At 43.8% G+C, this 19,827-nt stretch overlaps 1 protein-coding gene and 1 pseudogene across 5 annotated transcripts in view; both read right to left on the bottom strand.

Annotated features, from left to right (window-relative positions):
• Positions 1–16,320, bottom strand: part of ARHGAP17 (Rho GTPase activating protein 17) — a 91,898-nt gene extending 75,578 nt beyond the window's left edge. For 3 of the 5 annotated variants that reach the window (XM_053671801.1, XM_053671803.1, XM_053671802.1), the window contains exon 1: positions 16,137–16,320. In XM_053671801.1, the coding sequence (XP_053527776.1) occupies positions 16,137–16,189 (53 nt within the window). In that variant the 5' untranslated portion in view covers positions 16,190–16,320. The remainder of the gene's footprint in view (positions 1–16,136) is intronic. The other 2 variants (XM_037127427.2, XM_053671805.1) reach the window with 2 other exon arrangements.
• Positions 16,321–17,202: 882 nt separating this feature from the next.
• On the bottom strand, positions 17,203–17,999 carry LOC119035908 (F-actin-capping protein subunit beta isoforms 1 and 2-like; annotated as a pseudogene).
• Between the last annotated feature and the right edge of the window lie 1,828 nt (positions 18,000–19,827).

Consider the following 19,827-nt stretch of genomic DNA (forward strand, 5'->3'; position numbering starts at 1 on the left):
CAGCTGCAATTTTAGCTTTCTTGAAGTAATAAAGTATAACATGCTGAAAATGTTGTGTATTGTCTTCCATCTTTAATATTTAAATGGCTCCACAAAAATTCACCATGGGGAGGTTTAGGGGGTATAAGGGGACTAAATGATAATGGAAAAAAATAAAGAACTTATCAAAAAAATTCACCAATTTTGATAAGCTCTTTTTTAAATGCACACTGATATGATGGCTGTCACAATGCAACTTAACAAAACTGTTTCAGATGTAGTTAAAGGTAACTAAGCACTACCAGAGCCAGCATATGGAAGAAGACATTAACAGACTTATCAGCCAACCCAATACTAACATATAATGAACAGGAGCACTTAGTGATATGCTGTAGGTGGGCAGTGAGAAGAAAGATCCTAGAAGGATCACCACATTTCCAATGTGAATGACTAACTAGACAATAAGGCTCTTCACCTGGAGAAAAGACCTGTGAGGTCCATGAGGTAAGCTCCAGACATGCTGACCACGAGGAAGGACATGCCCAGTGTGTGTTTGGTTATGTGGCTCTGAGGCATCGCAGAGGCACCTGGGCAGGAAACTCGGAGTGTGAGTAGTAGCAGCAGACACAAACTTGGGGGAGTTCACTCGCAATGCGGGTACTGCAGAAAAGGTAAAGACTAAAGGCGGAGCTTTGGGAACACACGGATGAAAAGCCAAAGCTCTTCTAGGAACAAAGGAGTCCCCCCAGGGAGGGCCAGGAAGGGAAGAAGCTGGGAGTATGGTATCAGTGAAGCAAGAACCAGTGACTGGTAAAAAATGCCAACCGTGGCAGACAGGACAGGAAACTGTGAGGAGAATGGTTATTGGAACCAAGATGCAAGGCATAGATGGAGAGTGAGAAGCAAAGGCACACGACAGAAGAAAGCTGAGAGAAACCTGATTGTGATTAGCAGCTCAGCAGAAAGAGCCAATGGAGAAAACAGACGGGGAAAGGTAATGAAGGAGGGCCCTGGGACAGTGGCACAGGTGGGAATGGGGGTGACAGATGAGAAGCTATGATGAATGTTAAGACTGTACACTGGAGTATCGGGGATTGGGAAATATGGCTGTGTCCATTTTTCTCAGGAAATGAGGAGGCAGGTCACTGAGGAGAGTGGGTATGTCTGGAGTAGGGTGGAGTAGGTCTAAGAAAAGTAGAAGTCTGGGAAAAGCACTTAGGGAAATGGGATGGGATACCAGCCAAGGACTAGAAGGCAGTAATAAAAGCCCAGCTGAGCTTGGAGTCTGTAAAATTTTGGCAGTGCTAGCCTGAAAAATTGGTTGCTCTCTGGGTCACACCCTGCAGAACAGGTGAAAAAAAAAGGCCAGCTGGACAGAATTCTAAAAGTGATGTCAACCAGAGATTGACTGAGGTCACAGATGGAAGGGGACTGAATAAAGGGCAGGAGAAACTGGGGAAAAGGGAATCCAAAAGGGTAAGCGATAGTGGATGAGGAATTAGGGCTCTGATTTTAGAAATGGTGCCTAAAACATAGTGGTCTGTAAAGAATGCCAGCGCACGCTCCCACCAGCAGTGTATGACACAATACTCCTCACCTCTCCCAAGGCAGCAACATGTCACTATTTTAAATGTGAGTTTTTAAAAAAGATTTTTATTTACTTTGAGAGGGAGAAGGAAAAGAAGAGGGAGAGAAACGTCAGTGTGTGAGATACATAGATCAGTTGCCTCTCCCTCATCCCCAGCTGAGGACCTGCACCACAAGCCAGGCACATGCCCTTACTGGGACTCAAACCAGCAACCTCTCAGTTTGCAACCAGAGCTCAATCCACTGAGCCACATGAGCCAGGGTTACCATTATCTTAAACTTTGTCAGTTTGATAAGTATAAAGCAGAGTCTCAAAGCTATTTGCTTCTTCAATTGCTTGTCATTTTGAAAAGTCTCATATATTTACTAATCATCTATCTTTCATCTGTAATCTTTCTGCTCATGGTATTTGCTTTGTAGAGTTCTTCAAACTGAAGAGAGAGCTTTCTTTATGCATTAAAAATACTAATCCTCTGTTGTGACCATTCTCAACTGTTTCCAGTTAATCATTTAATTATTTACATAGTTAAATTATTATGTAGTTAAATCTATAGGTTATCTTTTATTGTTCATTCTCTATACTTTCATGCCAGAGCATGAAATGCTTTCCATATTTTCTTCTGCTTATTTTACAGTTTTATCTTTTTACACAAAACTTTTAATCTGTTTGGAATTTCTTTTGGCCTACAGTAGTAAGGTGGTACATAACCTGATGATTTTCTCAACTCTTACGAGGCCTCTTTATCACACACCAACTTCTTCGACATACCAGGCTTGTTCCCTGTGGTCCCAGGAGCTGAGGCACCGGTGTGGAAACAGAGCAGGGAGGCTGATTTGCTGAGGAGCAGGGAGAGAGCCAACAGCACAGAGGAGTCTCAGCACCGCAGACTGAGCTCAGCACACCCTTCACTACACTCCACTGTCCAAAAGCAGTTTCAGTTTATTGTTAAACCCCTATCTAAAAGTTTTAAAAACACAACTGAATTAACTAATTTGCCACCCCCACCCCCTGCCTACCCTGAAGCTGACTGTTAAGGGAAAATAATCTCATGCAATCACCAGACATCATCTCTTAGAGAAGCAAATTTCTGCTTTTTGGAGGAAGGTTCTCATATGAGCTTTGGAGATCAGCAAAATGATACACACAATGAGACGTGTGGAGCACATCTAAAAACAATTTTTCTTTAGAAAACAGTTCACAGCTTGGGAATCATAGCCAAGTATCTGCCCACTAACTAGACTTCTTGAGCGGCCAACCATAGGTTTGTTTTCATTAATCCTGTGCTTCTTACACATAGTCTTGAAGATGTCTGAAAAGTCCATGAGATTATATGCAAATGTGCATGTGTGGATGATTTTTTTAAAGGAGAGGAGTATTAGGACCTCCATCTAAATCTATGGTAGCGAGGTTTCTACTCCTGAAGACTGCTCTAGGACTCACAGACTGAATGTAAATAAGTCTATCACCTGATGACTGCTAACCATTTAGGTTCTGAGGTTGTATAACTATTACCATTCCTCTCACCATTTCTCTACTTTCTCTTCCAATTCCCTTCCTCAGTCAAGTGCACTGCAGCTGTTTTCTCCATGTAGTTGGACTACTACAAATTCAGCACTCTGCCTTGAAGATCACCTGGCTGGCCCTATGACTAACACACAATAAAACTCAAACATCAGGCAAACAAAAAGGTGTATGATTCAAAAACATGAAGAAAAATGCTTGTGGATTTCCACTGCAAACCATTCAGATTTGGACATTTGCATTTTAACAGGACAAACATTCTTCATGGTGTTTTATGCAGCTACACGTATTGGAGAGTCTAACCAATTAAATAAGGGGTAAAAAAGAAGTAACAAAATGATTGATTGTAGCTAAATAGGGTACAGCATAAATGAGTATATTCATAAACATTAATATCATCCATATTTACCCACTAAACTAATTAAACACAATTCTCAACTACAAAAACAAAGTACTTTGGAGATATATAAAAATGCATATAAGGGACTTCCGCCAAGATGGAGGCGTGGGTGGAAGCACTGTGCCTTCTCGCACAACCAAGTTTAAAAACAACAAAGTTTTAGCAACAAAAACACAGCCAAACCACAGAAAATTGAATTATACGGAAGTCTGACAACAACGAACCCTTCAGCCAAACCAGTAAGAGGGGCAGAGCCAGCAGCAGAGTAGGGTCGGGCAGGAAAGATCCACCAGATCGACTCGGGCATGCGACCCAGGTGCACCAGCAGCTGGGGGCAGATCCCAGGTATGGAGAAGCTGGCGGACCCACTGAGGGCTGACAGCGGGTCACACATTGGAGTGCAGATAAACAGGTGAAGGAGCGAGTGGTGAGACAGACCGTGTGGGTCCCAGTGACTTGAAGTGGCAGAAAGGACTGCTACTGTCTCTCTCTGACCCAGCCCCACATACAGCATCACAAACCAGCGACCTGGGTAGCCTCGCCCTGGTGAACACCTAAGGCTCTGCTCCTCATACATAACAGGCACGAACAGATCAAAACACGGCTCAAGAACAACTCAGAGCCCCAGAGCCCATAAATCTAAGCGATGAGGAAATAGCCAAACTTTCAGATGCACAGTTCAAAACACTGGTGATCAGGATGCTCACAGAACTGGTTGATTTTAGTCACAAATTAGAGGAACATATGAAGGCTAAACTAATTGAAATGAAGGAAACCAATAGTGATGGGAAGGAAACTGGGAAACTCAAATCAAAGGTATGGACCAGAAGGAGGAAAAAATGACCAAACAGAAAAGGATGAAGAAACAAGAATTCAAAAAAAATGAGGAGAGGCTTAGGAACCTCCAGGACATCCTTAAACGTCCCAACATCCGAATTATAGGGGTACCAGAAAGGGAAGAGGAACAGCCACGAATGGAAAACTTATTTGAACAAATAATAAAGAACTTCTCCAATCTGGCAGAGGAAACAGACTTCCAGGAAATCCAGGAAGCTCAGAGAGTACCAAAGAAGTTGGACCCAAGAAGGAACACACCAAGGCACATCATAATTATATTAGCCAAGATTAAAATGGAGAGAATTCTAGAAGCAGCGAGAGATAAGGGGACAGTCACCTACAAAGGAGTTCCCATCAGACTGTCAGCTGATTTCTTAAAAGAGACCTTACAGGCAAGAAGGGGCTGGAAAGAAGTATTCCAAGTCATGAAATCCAAAGACCTACATCCAAGATTGTTCTATCCAGCAAAACTTCCATTTAGAATGGAAGGACAGATAAAGTGCTTCTCAGATAAGATCAAATTCAAGGAGTTCAACATCACCAAGCCCTTATTATATGAAATGTTAAAGGGACTTACCTAAGAAAAAGAAGATAAAAAAGATGAACAGTGAAAGGACAGCAAACTCACAGTTACTAAGAAACACACCTAAAACAAAAGCAAACTAAGAGGACAGCTAGATCAGGAGAACCATAGAAATGAAGATCACATGGAGGGTTAGCAACAGGGGAGTGGGAGGAGGAGAAGGGGAGAGAAGGTACAAAAAATAAGTAGCATAGGTGGTAGGTAGAAAATAGGGGGAGGGCAAGAATAGTATGGGAAATATAGAATCTAAAGAAGTTGAGACACGTGGTCATAAACTAAAGGGGGAGAATGGTGGGGGAGGGGGGTGTGCAGGGTGGAGGGGAATGAAGGGGGGAAATAGAACTGTAAGGCATAATCAATAAAATATATTAAAAAAACACATATAAGGAGATGTGCTATACTTATGTTGCAAAGGTATCAACTTTCCCCATGGTTTAGTACACAAATTACCAGACCATAATTCCTGGGTTTTAGTTACAATATTTTTATACCCTTAGGCCTAACCCATAGCAGGCACCCAACATATTATTTGAATGAGTGAGCTCCAAACCAATCAAATTCCTAAATGATTTTTTCTAGGAACTAGAAAAATGATACCAAAATTCATTTTTTTTTTACAAAAATAGGAGAGAATAACAAAAAGAAAGGCTGAAGGAGACCAGTTCTACCAGACTGAAATCATATTTCAGATGAACTGTGTGGTATTGGTATACACACACACATTCTAAGCCATTCATCTGTGGGAAAAAAAAACCCAACAAAGTAGATACAAGAATTATAAGTTTAAAAAACGAGAAGCATTATAAAACAATGGAAGAGAGTAGAATTACTGTTACCTATTTCAGTAAATAACATCCAACCATAACCTGAATCTCCTCAGCTCTTCCCTTTTCCTTCATCCCAAACACTATGGTGTTAAATATCCCCAACCTAATCTACGATGCTGATGCCGTCGTCTGAGCTTCCTTACCCAGCAGCAACAGCTTCTTCACCAGGCTCCTTTCACCTTCTCTTTCCCTTCCTCCATAATCCCAACTCCACCTGCCACCAAAGTTGTCTTCCTAAAGCATTAACTTAATTTTCTCAACCTTCTGCATATAAGGATCCCCTAAATCCTACTGTAATGGTCCTCAAACCACAATCCCCCCCAAAACTGAAACAGAAGCTTTTCTAACAATGGTCTTCCATGGATGACAGCAAAACTCTATCAGTACTCCCTATCTCCAAAAGCCAGTGTTCACAGTCAGTGCTGGTCATGTATTTGAGTCCTGCCATCGTGGAGTTGTATGGGCAATATTATTAATTCTACCATGTCCAAAACTGAAAAGGCAGTGAGAATACTGAGGCTATAAGAGGAGATGAACAAGTATAATGAAAATTAAAAGCTATACTGTGAGAAATGACGACTCAATAAATTGTCGATGTACAATAAAACTGTTTTCAGGAAAGATGGCCATCAGTTTATATCAGGCGAAGAAAACTGAATATGCTGGTTTTAAAACTTTTTAAAGCTTTGAAGGACGACTTATGCCTTCTATTGGATGGAAATGAATCCATGGGCTTGTGACTTTAAACACCACAGTCACCCTGAACTTAAGAACATATGGATCTACAAACAGTTGAATCAGATACAGTTGTCTTTTGCCAATTTATTAATAAAAAATATTAAGTTAAAGGAGGAAATTTTCAGTGTGTCAGGTTTCCCCTAAGTATTGTTCTTCCCTCGCAGAATTCCCCATTATCCACATTTCTACCTGCCTGTTGTCAAGACTGCTCAAGTGTCACATGTCAGGGAAGCCTTCCCTGGACCCCAAACTCATCTCAGAGATCCTAGGCCTATGCCCATGCTCCCTTTATCCAAGCACTCACTGCATCTAGTGAAGTAGAAATACTTTGATCTATTTCCCCAAGGTACAGCTGGGCATGGGTTCAAGTGGCCACTCCAGCCCATGCCTCTGAAAGGATCCAATGACCACATGAAATCCAAGCAGGTGGATTTATAAATGTTCACACTGATAGGTGACAGGTAGCTGGTAGTGGCTTAGAAAATTTTCTGTGCTATTCTAAATATTTATTTACTTACTTAAATATCTGCATTCATTTGAGTACCTGTTTAGTCTATAATTTATGACTTAAATGCTCAAGAGGCATAAATTTGGCTAACCCATGTGGAAGAACACTGAGAAACTAGAGAAGAAATGCTAATGAAACATTAAAAGAGAGATCAAGTTGACTATTAGACCCGAAGGTATCTCTGATAAAGAAAACATCTAAAAAAGCATTGTGGGAAGGGGAAGGAAGGGAGAAACATCTTAGAACTGACTAATCAAAAAGAAGTAGCCAATGCAAATAATTAGGTGTAATTAAGTGAAATATCAAGGCATAGGAAACAAGTTTTACAAGCCGGAGGGCTGAGATTAACTGAGTATTGTTTTTACATAATTTGCTACAAGTAGGCTCTACCTAGTCAAGAATGTTTCTTATATAAATCATAGGGTCAGATTTTCAACAGAATCTGCTTTATCTTCTAAAACTTGTATCAAACCTGCACCAAGTCAAAATTCTGTCCCCCTCCGGATTCCATGACTGAGCAGATGTGGTGGCAAACTCTTTCTGTAAAGGGCCAGACAGCAATAATAGCACAGGCTCTGCAGGCCTTACAGTCACTGCTACAAATGCTCACCTCCGCAGTTGCACTGCATGGCCATGTGCCACAAACCCTGTCAGCAAACAGGCAGTGAGCAGAATTTGGCCTGGAGGCCATAGACTAGGGAAGACAGGCCAATTAGAGGATGTAGTTCATGAGTTGAATTTCAATAACACATTTAAAGTGCAGACATTCAAGATAAAGATCTAGAGATGAAGAGATGGCAAGGCGAGAGGCATCAAGTTGGTAGTGATCAGTCATGAGGTGGTATTAAGGGACTGAGATCACCCAGGGGAATGGTCTGAGAAGACAGAAGAAGGACACCTCCCCATCTGAATAAAGGGCAGACATGCAAAGTCACTGAGAATCATTACAGCCCTGAGGGGTAGGAGAATTATAATCAAACCTCCCTTAATTCTATCTTTTTAAAAAGAGGCTCTTATTTTAACTTGGAGCTTTTGTTCCCTTTTCCAAGACAAATAACTTTAAAGTTTCGAATTCATAGATTGGAAAAAAAAAAAACCTTCCCACTAGTTTCAGGAAACTAAAAGAGAAAAAAAGCCTAGAAAATAAAGCAATTCTAAACTTAAGTATCTATCAACTCTTTTAATGCTCTAATTATGAGATATTTCACACTAAAAAAACATATGATATACATAGAAAGTACGATGAATAATGATAAAACAGATGTCCCATCCCCATCCCCATCCCAAGGAGAAGTTCATTACTAAACACTACAGCCCAACTTTATACACCACAGAATTAGTCTCTAAACTAGAAGTTAAAGCAGGAAGCATAACATCAGATAAAGCTTGCAAATGTGTTTTCCTTAACCTACACAATAGGGTTTTTTCCCCTTTTTTGTTGACAATGTTTAAATGTTTAAATATCAAGTAACTTCACCTGGAAATCAACATTCTGGAGTATCATTAAATATGATACTATGGCAACAAGTGGCTATGGCTGAGAGCACTGTCCCTGTTCAATGAACATGTACTCACCAACTTGCCACAGTCCTCTCCACTCCCTGTCATCTGGCCGTTATCTCCCACCCAACTTACTAATTTTACTTGAGTTTGTGACCTCTGCTTACAGAACATATTCATGGTTTCCAGCTTTTTAGAGTATGGAAAACATTATTTAAAGTAAAAAAAAAAGTTCACAGATTCTAAACAGGAACATTACCAAAAGTAATGGTAATGTAACGGAAGACAGGTCCATACTTCCTTATCTACCATTTTGAAATCTACACTTAAGAAAATATACATATATACACAAAGCAGGAGTGTCAAGATATTTTTTAACAAATGTATACTTCATTAATTACTATGCCTACATTTACTTAATCTACCTACATTTAAGAAACAGAAATAGAATGATATATGCAAAACCTCTGAGAAGAATGTGTGGTGCACATGCTGACTCTAGGGCCTTATACCAGAACGTTAAATCCCTGGGGGGTCTGCTGTGCGCACACGGAGAACAGCAGCTACAAAAGTAATCCCATATTAGAATAACATGCTGCCTTCACATACAAAAGTGATGCTATATGACCACATCCTTTCAGGGTTCACAGCCCTTCAGTGAAGGATAGATTGTTCTAGCACTTGTTCTATTCTAGGATTCACAATACATAAAGTGCATAACAAGACCATGGAAGATCAGATTTAGAAACTGCAAGACAGCAGATTTCTTTCCACCCCTGCTCTATGCAGAAGCTGGATGGAATCCACTCAGACTGAGGACAACTACAGCTACCTCCTTTCTCAGAAACACTGTTTAGAGCTCCTCTAAAAATGGCAGAGGAAATCCTCAGGCATAAAATGAAACAGAAGTAGGTGAGGATGTTCAATGCTACTAGAGTCAGGAGATAGCCTGTGATGTTAGATACTGGGAGGGCTGTCATGGAAGAGGCAAGGTTGGTTCATCCTGGCTTTAGAAGGGTGCTCTAGGGTGTGCAGGTAGAGATGCATTTTGACTCCACATCTGAGAATTTCTACTGCCCCTATGAAACAGACTATCTCAGGAAGAACTGCTTTTTCTACTCCTGGGGAAGGTTATCTGATTTCTGTGATTAGGGAGGGGATGGCAAGGGAAGTAACAGAGTTCAAACGAGCCAGGTTGGGCCTGGGGTGAGCTGGGTGGCTGGTGCCCCAGCCAGGTGAGCCAGCTGCTGTTCAAGGTATTAGAGAATGCCAGGTATTACCGGGTCTTCCAAGATTTTAGAAGAAACTGGAAATCCAGGTTGTGTGAAAACTCCAAATTTTAAAATACGGGTCAATGATGGTAAAAAATACATACACATACATACCAAAGAGGACACAGCTATGCCCTGTAAGCAAATACTGCAAACCTTTGGTTTTGAAAACTAATATATGCAGAACATGGAAGTACTAGACCAGGGTTTCACAGTCTCAGCACCATGACATTTGGGACCAGATCGTTCCATGTTGGGAGGTTGGGGGGTCCATTTGCTTGTAAAATGTCCAGTGGCATCCTGGCCTTCACCCACCAGATGCCAGAGCACACCCCCCAAAAGCCAAGTCATGACAATCAATATCTCCAGACCTTGCTCCTGGTGGGGGGCAAAATCATGCCTGATCAGAGCCACTGGGCTGGAACCACATTCAACTCTTAGCCTCCAGGATTTTATAAAAATGTCACCCATAACTCAAATGAGGAGTGTCTCATGTAAGAGCGGCCCACATAAAGTCTGGATTTATAGCTGCCTCAGAATCAGAGACCTGGGACTGAACTCCCAGCTCTGTCATTTACTAACCTCTTAATGTGGCTTCCTCATCATTAAATCAGGAACAAATTGCATCACCCCTTAGAAAGTTGCTTTAAGAATACAGAGAGAAAATTTATGCAAAGCACCTAACCAACTCGGCAGCTTAATAAGGACCAAAGTCTGTTAGCAAACGTTAATCCTTCCTTGGGGAAAAGGCAGCCCGGTATCTGTAGTTGGGATGCGATCCAGCCAGAAGCCCTGGACCCAGCCCACGTCCTGCCTCGATCACGTAGGAGTTGTGGGAACTTAACAGGGCAGTGTTCCTTCTTTATATAACAGAAGTGACAACTACTGCAAGCGAGAACCAACCAGGTGGTTTGGCATAGCACCTGGTATGAATTAAACCACTGAAGAAATGTTGATGATTTATCAGATCATCGGATCTGATATTGTCAGATCTTTTTAAAGATTTCTGTAAAGGAAAGAACAATTCTTTAACAAATTCAAAGAACTGAAAATGTAGTTATATCAAGGGGTAAGGTATAAGACAACAAATAATAACAGGGATCATTAACTTCCAGGTCCTTCTACATAAGCAATTGCCAAATCTGGTCTTGGATATTTTGCTTAGTCCCATATGGTGTCATGCTGGTTATTTAATTTGCATTAAATGCCATTTGTTACCGGACAGGGGCCTGGACCTGAGTGGGTCCACCCAGGGCCAGCTGCAGTGTGTGGGTTTTTGACTTGGTATAGGAAAGATTTCACAACGCAAATCCAGATGACTATGAGGATACATTTATTAAAGGTGGGGACAGTGAAACAAGGAAGGGCTTAACATAGAAGAAGCAACAGGAGAGGCCAGGCTGGGCTGCCTGAGCTCACTGGGAAGTCAGAGAAGCGGGGGACTTGGGGGACATGTTCAGGGGATCAGCCCAGGACAAGATGCCAGCAGCCCACTGCCTTAGAGTTTAGGAGATGCATGCCTGCGGGGAAGAAGGGAATGGTGGGGGCTGCTCCCCAGAAGGAGAGCATGTGAGCTGGGTCCTCTGTCTTGATTGAGACTTTTATCTCTCTCTTGTAGGTGAGAATCTTAGGGGATGTCTCAGGGGAGGGTTTCAGTAGAATGTTAATCAGTTCTCCAGGTGTGCCCTTTCAGGGTCATGGTCTCCACCCACTGGTCAGTGACAGGGCAGGGGTTCTTTAGTTGTCGCAATTGTTCCTGGTGTAGAGCACCAGGTTTTGCTGCTTTCTGGGCCTGGAGCTGAAATACAACGGAGGCCTAGATGTTCTCCCTAGGGAGGAAAGGCCTGGAGAGAGAAGGTTACCCTGCGGGTGAGGTCTTTATTTTCCCAATTTTGCACCCTACCAGGCACTCAGGGCCTTCCACCCTGGTGACAATCTGCATGTGGCTGTAAATTGTTCCGCCACTGTCTCTGTTTCCCTATTCCACTTGCCAAGGAATTTTCCCAGCTTCTTACTATCCTGTCTCAATCTGATTTTCATGAAAATCCAAACTGTAGGCTTTTCTCAAAATTACCCAAATCGGGGCACACAGGGCCCATACTCCCACACAGCCTTTTGGTGAGACAGGAAGTACCCGTCAGGTCCTCCCTTCCCACACCATCCCTCCCCTGGCCTAAGTCACTCACCGATTTCACTAGCATGCCCCCTCTCAGCATTTTCAACCTTGGCTTATCTAAAGACAACTTCTGGGAAAGCATTCTGGATCTCCAGGGAGCACTTCATTCCAGCAGGGGCCAATACTCACTGAGACACTCCCCTCCAGAAGCTCACCTTAGATAATAAAGTCTCCTAACTACATTGTCACTTGAAATCCTTTTCTTATTGACATTTCTACTTCATCACTAGCGGTTGCTCAGGTTCCTTATCCTGGTGTACACCTTCCTCGATTTGGGGTATCACCTTCCCATATCACCACCATGTCCACTGGATTACCTGCACAAAGCATTTTCAAAACCAAAATACCATTCTTTTTTAGCAGAACTACAAAAAACATGAATGACATCTACTGTTAGCCTTCCTGACCAGCATACCTCCTCCCCTTCTGCTGGTAATAGCGCCCTAGTTTTCCTGGGGAACAGCACTCCCCAACTCTCAGTCCATGTGGTATGAGTGGGGCTGACACTCCACTCCCATTTCCAGGGAAAGGCCTGTGACCCAGTCAGAAACACTCAGCATCAGTCCTGGGACTTCTGGCCACAGTGACTAGGAGTAAAGTACTCTCTGTCCCCCTGGGACTTGAAATGAGAATGACAAAAGATCAGGGGTCTCCTTGTGGACATAGACTGTATGAAGACAGGACCCCCTGGAACCAGCCCAGTGGACGGCTGTACTATTTTTGGACTCTTTGATCACATATGAGCCAATTAATTCTTATCGTTACTTAAGGACATTCAAATTTGGTTGTTTTAAAACCAAAGAGACTTAAGTGATCAATATGAGAAAATTGTTTAAAGTATTTGAAAATTTTTAAATGATTTAAAAAAAAAGGCTCTGCTCAAATTTTCTCCCATTTTTTCAGCTCTGGCTGATGTGGCTCAGTGTTGAACACTGGCCTGCAAACCAAGGGGTTACTGGTTCAAATCCCAGTCTGGGCTCATGCCTGGGTTGCAGGCTGGGTCCCCAGTTAGAGCATCAGAGAGGCAACCACACAATGATGTCTCCCTCCCCCACTCTTTCTCCCTCCCTTCCCCTTTCTCTAAAAATAAATACATAAAATCTTTTAAAACATTTTCCCCATTCTTTGTTACCTCCTCTCCATCCAATAAGAGCTGGGTTTTGCTCTGTGAAGTAGCCATGCCTCTGTAAGCTTTTACTAATGGTATGTAATTATTTTTTACTTGCCAATCTCTTTTCTTTCACAAATCTACTGAGCTCCCCAAGGGCAGAAACTGTGTAGTTTTCACTCTTGATTCTTTAATATCTTGTATAGTGGCACACAGTTTGGGCTCAACAGTGTCTGAGTGGATAGATCAACAAAAGGCAGATGAACAAAGCAACCATCCTAATTTTCTTCTTGGGGACGTCCCTATCATGAGACCACCTCAGAAGCCTTGCCCCTGTGATACACAAACCATCTTCTAAAACAGACTCATCCACCCATTGTAAACAAGTTACATCATGAGAACTCACTCCTTCCAGCCATTACTAATTCTCCCACATGTCCATCCCATGGAACCTTACTGTGGGTTACTCACAAGGTCCTAATTCTGGGAAGAGAATACTGCACTTCCAGACACTACCTAGAATTCTATGAATCGATAACCCCCACAGTGGGCATGCCAGTCACACCTGTAAGTTTACTCATGGGGATGGGGGAACCTCCTTTGCTTCCTGATCTCCTCTGTGCCCCAAATATACCCAGAATCCAGATTTGATGGCCACCCACCATCTGTTTCCAAACAATAACAACTCTAGACTCTCCCTTTCCTTCACTTTTTCCTCCCTAGTCCTTTATAATTCCATAAGTGGAAAAAAATACAAATACATCTAGGAAATCAATGGCAGTAAAGCAATCGGTTCTCCTGTAAAAAGTTTTGACTTTGGGTGCAAAATTGCCACACCCTTAATTGCTCTGTAATAGTTGTAGCTTCCACTGGCATCTAGCAATTAAGATTTTCAAACAGTCAAAGGTCAGGGCCAGAATTACAGTCCTCGTATGACTCACCATTGGCTCTATCCAGTTTTCATTTTCCCACACTTGGGCCCACACCGCCAAGGCAATCAGGTAAGAACTAGATTTACAATAGATTAACAATTTTGTTGAGTATCTACTGTGTAGTGGGAAGCACAGCTAACCCTGGAATCCAAGTAGAACAATACAGCAAGGTTTCTCAAAGCATTCAGTGTAATGAAGAATATGGGCAAGTAAAGAGGCAATTACATTACAGAAGAGCAGGCACTACGTGGAGTTATGAAAGCACCCAGGATCAGCCGGTCTATGTTGGAGCATCAGGAAAGGCCCCGGGGCAGAGACCTTTAGGGAGACCTAAAGACTGAATAGGAGGGAAGAGGAGGCGGCAGGTATAGGACAGGTATGTTGGAAAGACTTCCAAAGCGAGTTCCAGGCAGAGGCTAATTAGTGAGAAAGCAAGGCCTCCTGTAGAAACTGTAAGTAGGCAAGTGTAGTTGTGTGAGGAGGGAAGCTGCCACAGAGCAAGCAGGGGGCCAGAAAGACCCGGAATGGCTTTGTGGTGCTAAAAAAAAAAAAAACTGTATTGAAGAAAAGCACACACAGCTTGCCTTATACAATATACCAAAAGGCCATGATGACAATCTAATCAATGTATCTTGACCCTCACTAAATATCAATTTTACAGTGCATATTACTGAAAACACTGAGGGGGGTAGAAAACTTACAAGGAATTACCTTTTTTAAAGATCTATTTATTTATCTTTAGAGGGAAAGGGAAAGAGAGAGGGGGAGAAACATCAATGTATGGTTGCCTCTTGTGGGTCCTATGCTGGAAACTGGCCTGCAACCCAGGCATGTGCCCTGACTGGGAATCGAACCCGCGATCCTCTGGCGTGCAGGCCCATACTCAGTGCACTGAGCTACACCAGCCAGGGTTAAGGAATTACTTTTCAATTTGTTTACAGACACTTGGTTGAAACATTAGCCTTCTCTACTACTTTGTCTACCTTCCTCTCATATCTATCATTTTCCTACAAACAACAGGAAAGCAGGCACATCAAGGAGACAGAGGTTAATTTTGGAAATAGGAAAAATACACACCAAGATAACAGGGTGGAGTACCAAAAAAATTGAGCAACGAAACTAAGCAGAAAATTGAGGGAAATGAAACAGTGAAAAGCAAATGTGGAAAATTCAAGAGGAAGTAAGAGTATTTTCATACACACAAAAGAAAGAAGTGTCCCACGTGCTTTGGCCAAACTGAACTCCCCCTTTTTGCTTAACTGTTGGAAAAAAAAGTGAAAACTGAAAAATTTACACTTTCATATCTCATAGCAGAATAAATAGTAAATTGGGACAGTACAGCAACTGCCCTGGAAGACCCTGAAATAGTTCCCCCAAAAATGCCACACATGACAATCACCTGGAGAAGCTCCACAATCCCAACCATTCCTGTCCCAACCGCCTGCTGGTTTATTCTGTCATTTCAGAATAACTGTAATGACTATGTATGGTGTCTGGTGGGGGATCACCTGGTAAGGTTTGTAAGTGTCTAACCACTCTGCTGTACACCTGAAACTAATATAAATTATGCCAACTGTAATTAAAAAATAAATTTCTTTTATTTTTTAATTACAGTTGGCAGTAACACTTTCTTTTTGCCAAAGACTAGATTTCCTAAAGAATCAGTGCTTGCCTGGCATTAAAGCAGAACCAAAGACGACACATGGAGAAGTATCTGCTTCCAAATCCAAAGTGAGAGTTTTTATAAACTTTTTTTTACAAATTGGCGCAAGGCGTTCCCATAGCCTTTTCTCCCACCATGTTAATGTCAAGACGGTGCTGCCGGGCTCTGGTGCCCGTTTGCTCCGGTTCGGAGACAGCAGCACCCTGAGTCCCCCAAAGGGCGTAGTGAAGCTTGCTCTGCGAGTGGGACGAGCGTCAGTGACCCTGTTCCTACTGAGGGCCACCGTGCAATGTAGTGAAGGGCTGTCCCAGCAGGGTCTTCGTAAGGCTGGTCTCGAGCAGGGTGCCCGCCGTCCGGACCTCAGGGGAGGACAGACAGCGGGCCGGCCCAGACCGCAGGGCTGAGACCCCGCAGGGCCCGAGAGGGAGGCGCGGCCCGGCCCCGGGAGCTGCCGGCCCGCCCGTCCGCACGGCCCACCCCGCTGACCCCCGCCCAGCGCACTCGCCTGCCTACGGTCTGGTTGGCCAGCTGCTTCATGCGGTTGAACTGCTTCTTCATGGCGGCGGCGAGGCCCCGGGCTCTGCTGGCGGGACGCACGGAGAGGGGCTACGGCTCCTACATCGCTTCCCTGCCGGGCGGCGGCAGCTCCGGCCTGGGCCCGCCCCCTCGCGTCACTTCCAGCGGCGCCGCCCCGGGCCGAGGGTTAGGAGCGCGGGGCAGCCAGGCTGCCGCCGATTCCTTCCGCGCTGCCGCCGATTCCTTCCGCCCCGCGGAGAAAGCTCCCAGGTGCGGGGCGGGCCCGGAGCCCACGAGGCCGGTCTGTCGGTCGCGCGCCCAGCGGTCGCCGATTAATGATATTTTTTTGTAGTTTTTATTTGACCTTTCACTCACCACAGTTTTGTCATAAAATTTTGTTTCACTTTTTTTTTTTTTTTTTGGTACCAATGTAACAAGAAGGTTGGAGAGGAGGGGAGGCAGACAGTGTACTTTCTGCCTATGAATGGTTGTAGGGAGGGGGGAGAGAGCTCCAAACAAGACCTTTATGGAAACAGTTTTGATAGCAAAACGTGGTGGGAAGCAAGTCTTTGGAGCCTAAAAGGTTGTTGAGCACCTTTATTCTCAAGGAGAGATGGTGCTGTGCAGGTCAGTGACAAAAGTTGTTGTATAACCTGTCTGGGAGGGAAGGAACAGGGAAAGGAGCAGTAAATGAGTTTTCTAAGAAAGGAATCTAGTTAGTACATGCCACTTCCCGTTATGTGAAGCAGAGGTTTAATATTGCCGCTTTCTCTTCAATGCCTCCACCATATCGTTTTTGGTTTTTTTTTTTTAAGATTTTATTTATTTTTAGATAGAGGGAAAGGGAAGGAGAAAGAGTTAGAGAAACATCAATGTGTGGTTGCCTCTCAGGTAGCCCCCACGGGGACCTGGGGGCCTGCAACCCAGGCATGTGCCCTGACTGGGAATTGAACTGGCAGTCCTTTGGTTAGCAGCCTGCACTCAATCCACTGAGCTACAGCAGCCAGGGCCAGATCATTCTTAAGAGCTTCTTGTTTTGATTTGTCTGCAAAAGTCTATACAGACCTCAGCCCTTGAGGATGTCTTTTGTTTTTCCAAAGTAGATCTCATCAGCTTACTTCTAATTTTGTTTTCCATGTCCTCAACCAGGCAGCCGATATTGGCTATGTGTGGTAAGCTGCAGCTCCAAGTTTCATCATTCTCCATCTGACTGGTAAAGCTGTCTCAGAGCCAGATTTGTTGGTTTGCAGCCACAGCATCATCCTGCATTTCTTCTGTACTTTGACCACGTGAATGGAATCCCAGCAGCCTTTGATCTTCTTTGACCTATCTCCAACCTTCTTTATGAGGCTCACTCCAGCAAAGCCATGATCCTAATGCCAGAGGTAGACAGATGAGGCCCCACCTTCAAAACAACTGGTCTCCATCCTGGTCAAAGGAATTGTTGCTGGCCCCCACCTCCAGCTTTCTCAACCAAGCAGAAGGCATGACCCCATCTTCCAAGGGAGGGTCATGCTTGTTACTCCATGATGACCTATAGGAGTTCTCATGACTGGTGTAGTCACACAGAAGGTAATCCTTTCCCACCACCTGTCTCTGGCAGTTTCCAGCGGCTGATCAACAGAAGACAGTAGATACTCACACTGGGGACCAGGTCCATCAGGTCGCTGAGGTTTTCCTCAATTTGCTGTGGAAGTAGGTGCCTCATTAAGTCCAAGGTGCTGATGACTCACAGTGGCGGTGCCAGCATCTGTGGCTCTCTCCCCAGCAGCAGGGGCTGGCACTTTCACTTTACCCAGTGCTCAGGAATGAACATCTGGGTCAGTGCCCCCTACTTCTGAGCTGTGGCCATTGAGGGTTTTCATTAAATGTACTGCCAGTGACACTGGTTAATAATATGTAGGTTTCAAGTGGACATTGTAACTTGGTGGCCATGTTCTCTATCAAGCACTCACCACCCAAATCACTTTCCTTTAGTCATTTTATATTTGACACCCTCATGCACTCACACCTGATTGAATCTAAAACAGACTGGTGACAGGCAATTCGAGGGCCACTATGGATCCTCTCCTCCCTTCTCTTAAACTCCGTGATTCTTGACTGGCTGACCCTTGGGTGGGGGGGGAGATGTGAGTGAAGAACTGTTCACTGTCCTCCCCAGGTCACACTGGTGTACAGGCTGACATTTGTTCAAATACACTCACTGGTCCTCTTAAGGTGAATGCATGTAACTCAGAATTTTTTCTCAAATTTTTGTAGAAAATGGTGGTGTGGATATACCAAGCTGTAGGACAACATGGACTGTGTGATAAGAAAGCCAAAGGCAATAATGTGTTTTCTATTAGCCCACACCCAAGAACAGTGTTGGAGGAGGTGCGTCCTCAGCAGCTGTCAGGTAGTGGCATGGAGGGCAGTGCAGAGAGGGTAGTGGCACTGCAGGGCAGTGCAGAGACAGTCACAGAGACAGAGGGGACAGCGGAGGCTCATAGGCCACATCATCGGACAAGGACCCTGTGTCAGGCCCAGACCAGGCCTCAGGGTTCCCAGGACCCCACGTCCGGGGCTAAACTGTTGCCTAGCAAGAAGTCATCGTGATTTAGTCCCTTGGGCAGCAGTTCCATGGGGGAGGGGGGTTGTCTCACAAGGGGCTGGCCACTTTTGGCAAGCGGACCAAGTCAGTCCTATGACCCACATCAATGACCTCCTGGTTTGGTGGCCTTGGCACTGGCTTAGGTCACTCCCTAGGGGTGGGTGTCACTGTAGCTTCCTTCAATGGCCACATCTCTAATTTCACAAAAGATGCACTGATAAAGGAGACTGAAAGGGGGGGAAGACTCACCTGACTCTAAGAGAAAGGATATTGAAGCCATTTAAGCAAACTTAGGATCAGAGAATGAATGACATAAAACTCTTTGTAGTGATTTAGAAGAGAAGTGTAAGACATCAGAGCTTTAAATAAAGGAGCCAACTGCTGATTACCAACATCAACTACAACAAAAAGATGCAGAAACCAAATTCTGAAAGGAAGACAGGTCATGCTAAAGGATCAGTTGCCAAAGCTGCAGTTAGCCTCTTGGTGAATTCTGGAGCTGCCCTTGTTCCATCGACCCCTGCATCATCTTCACTGGCTTATGACATCAACACACATGCTTCAGCTTGTGAGGGAGATGACATGGACTCTGTTGACCTTATTTCATCACAAGAAAAAAACAGGTTGTCCAATGAAGTTTTAAGACTTGAGGCCGAAAGCCATTGGAAGCATTTTGTTCAGACTTGCAACGTGAGGAACAGGCAGCTTGGATCACAATGAAATCTGCAAACTGAAAAATACCATTGAGGAACTTTGACAGAGTCAAATCAATTTGAAGTGGCAGTACTGTAGAATGTTCAAAAACAGAAACTGGCAGAAATAAGTTGTAGGCATTGAGAAAAAAATAAGTGACTATGAAGAAAGAACAGAAGAACTGGAAAATTTGTTCCAGCAGTGTGTCTCAGGAATGTGAGCAACTGATGACTGCAAAAACTACTGAAGTTCTACAGACTGAAAAAGAAGAGTCCACCAATAAGATCAAAGAACTTGAGGGTAGAATTATATACATCAATAAAAAATTATCTTCTGCAGAAAATGAGAGAGATGTTTTAAGGAGAGAACCAGGTCAGAGAAATGAGCAAATTTTTAT

This window comes from Artibeus jamaicensis, unplaced genomic scaffold (assembly GCF_021234435.1).
Source record: "Artibeus jamaicensis isolate MK-2021 breed Jamaican fruit bat unplaced genomic scaffold, CSHL_Jam_final contig_700, whole genome shotgun sequence".
Classification (NCBI taxonomy): domain Eukaryota; kingdom Metazoa; phylum Chordata; class Mammalia; order Chiroptera; family Phyllostomidae; genus Artibeus; species Artibeus jamaicensis.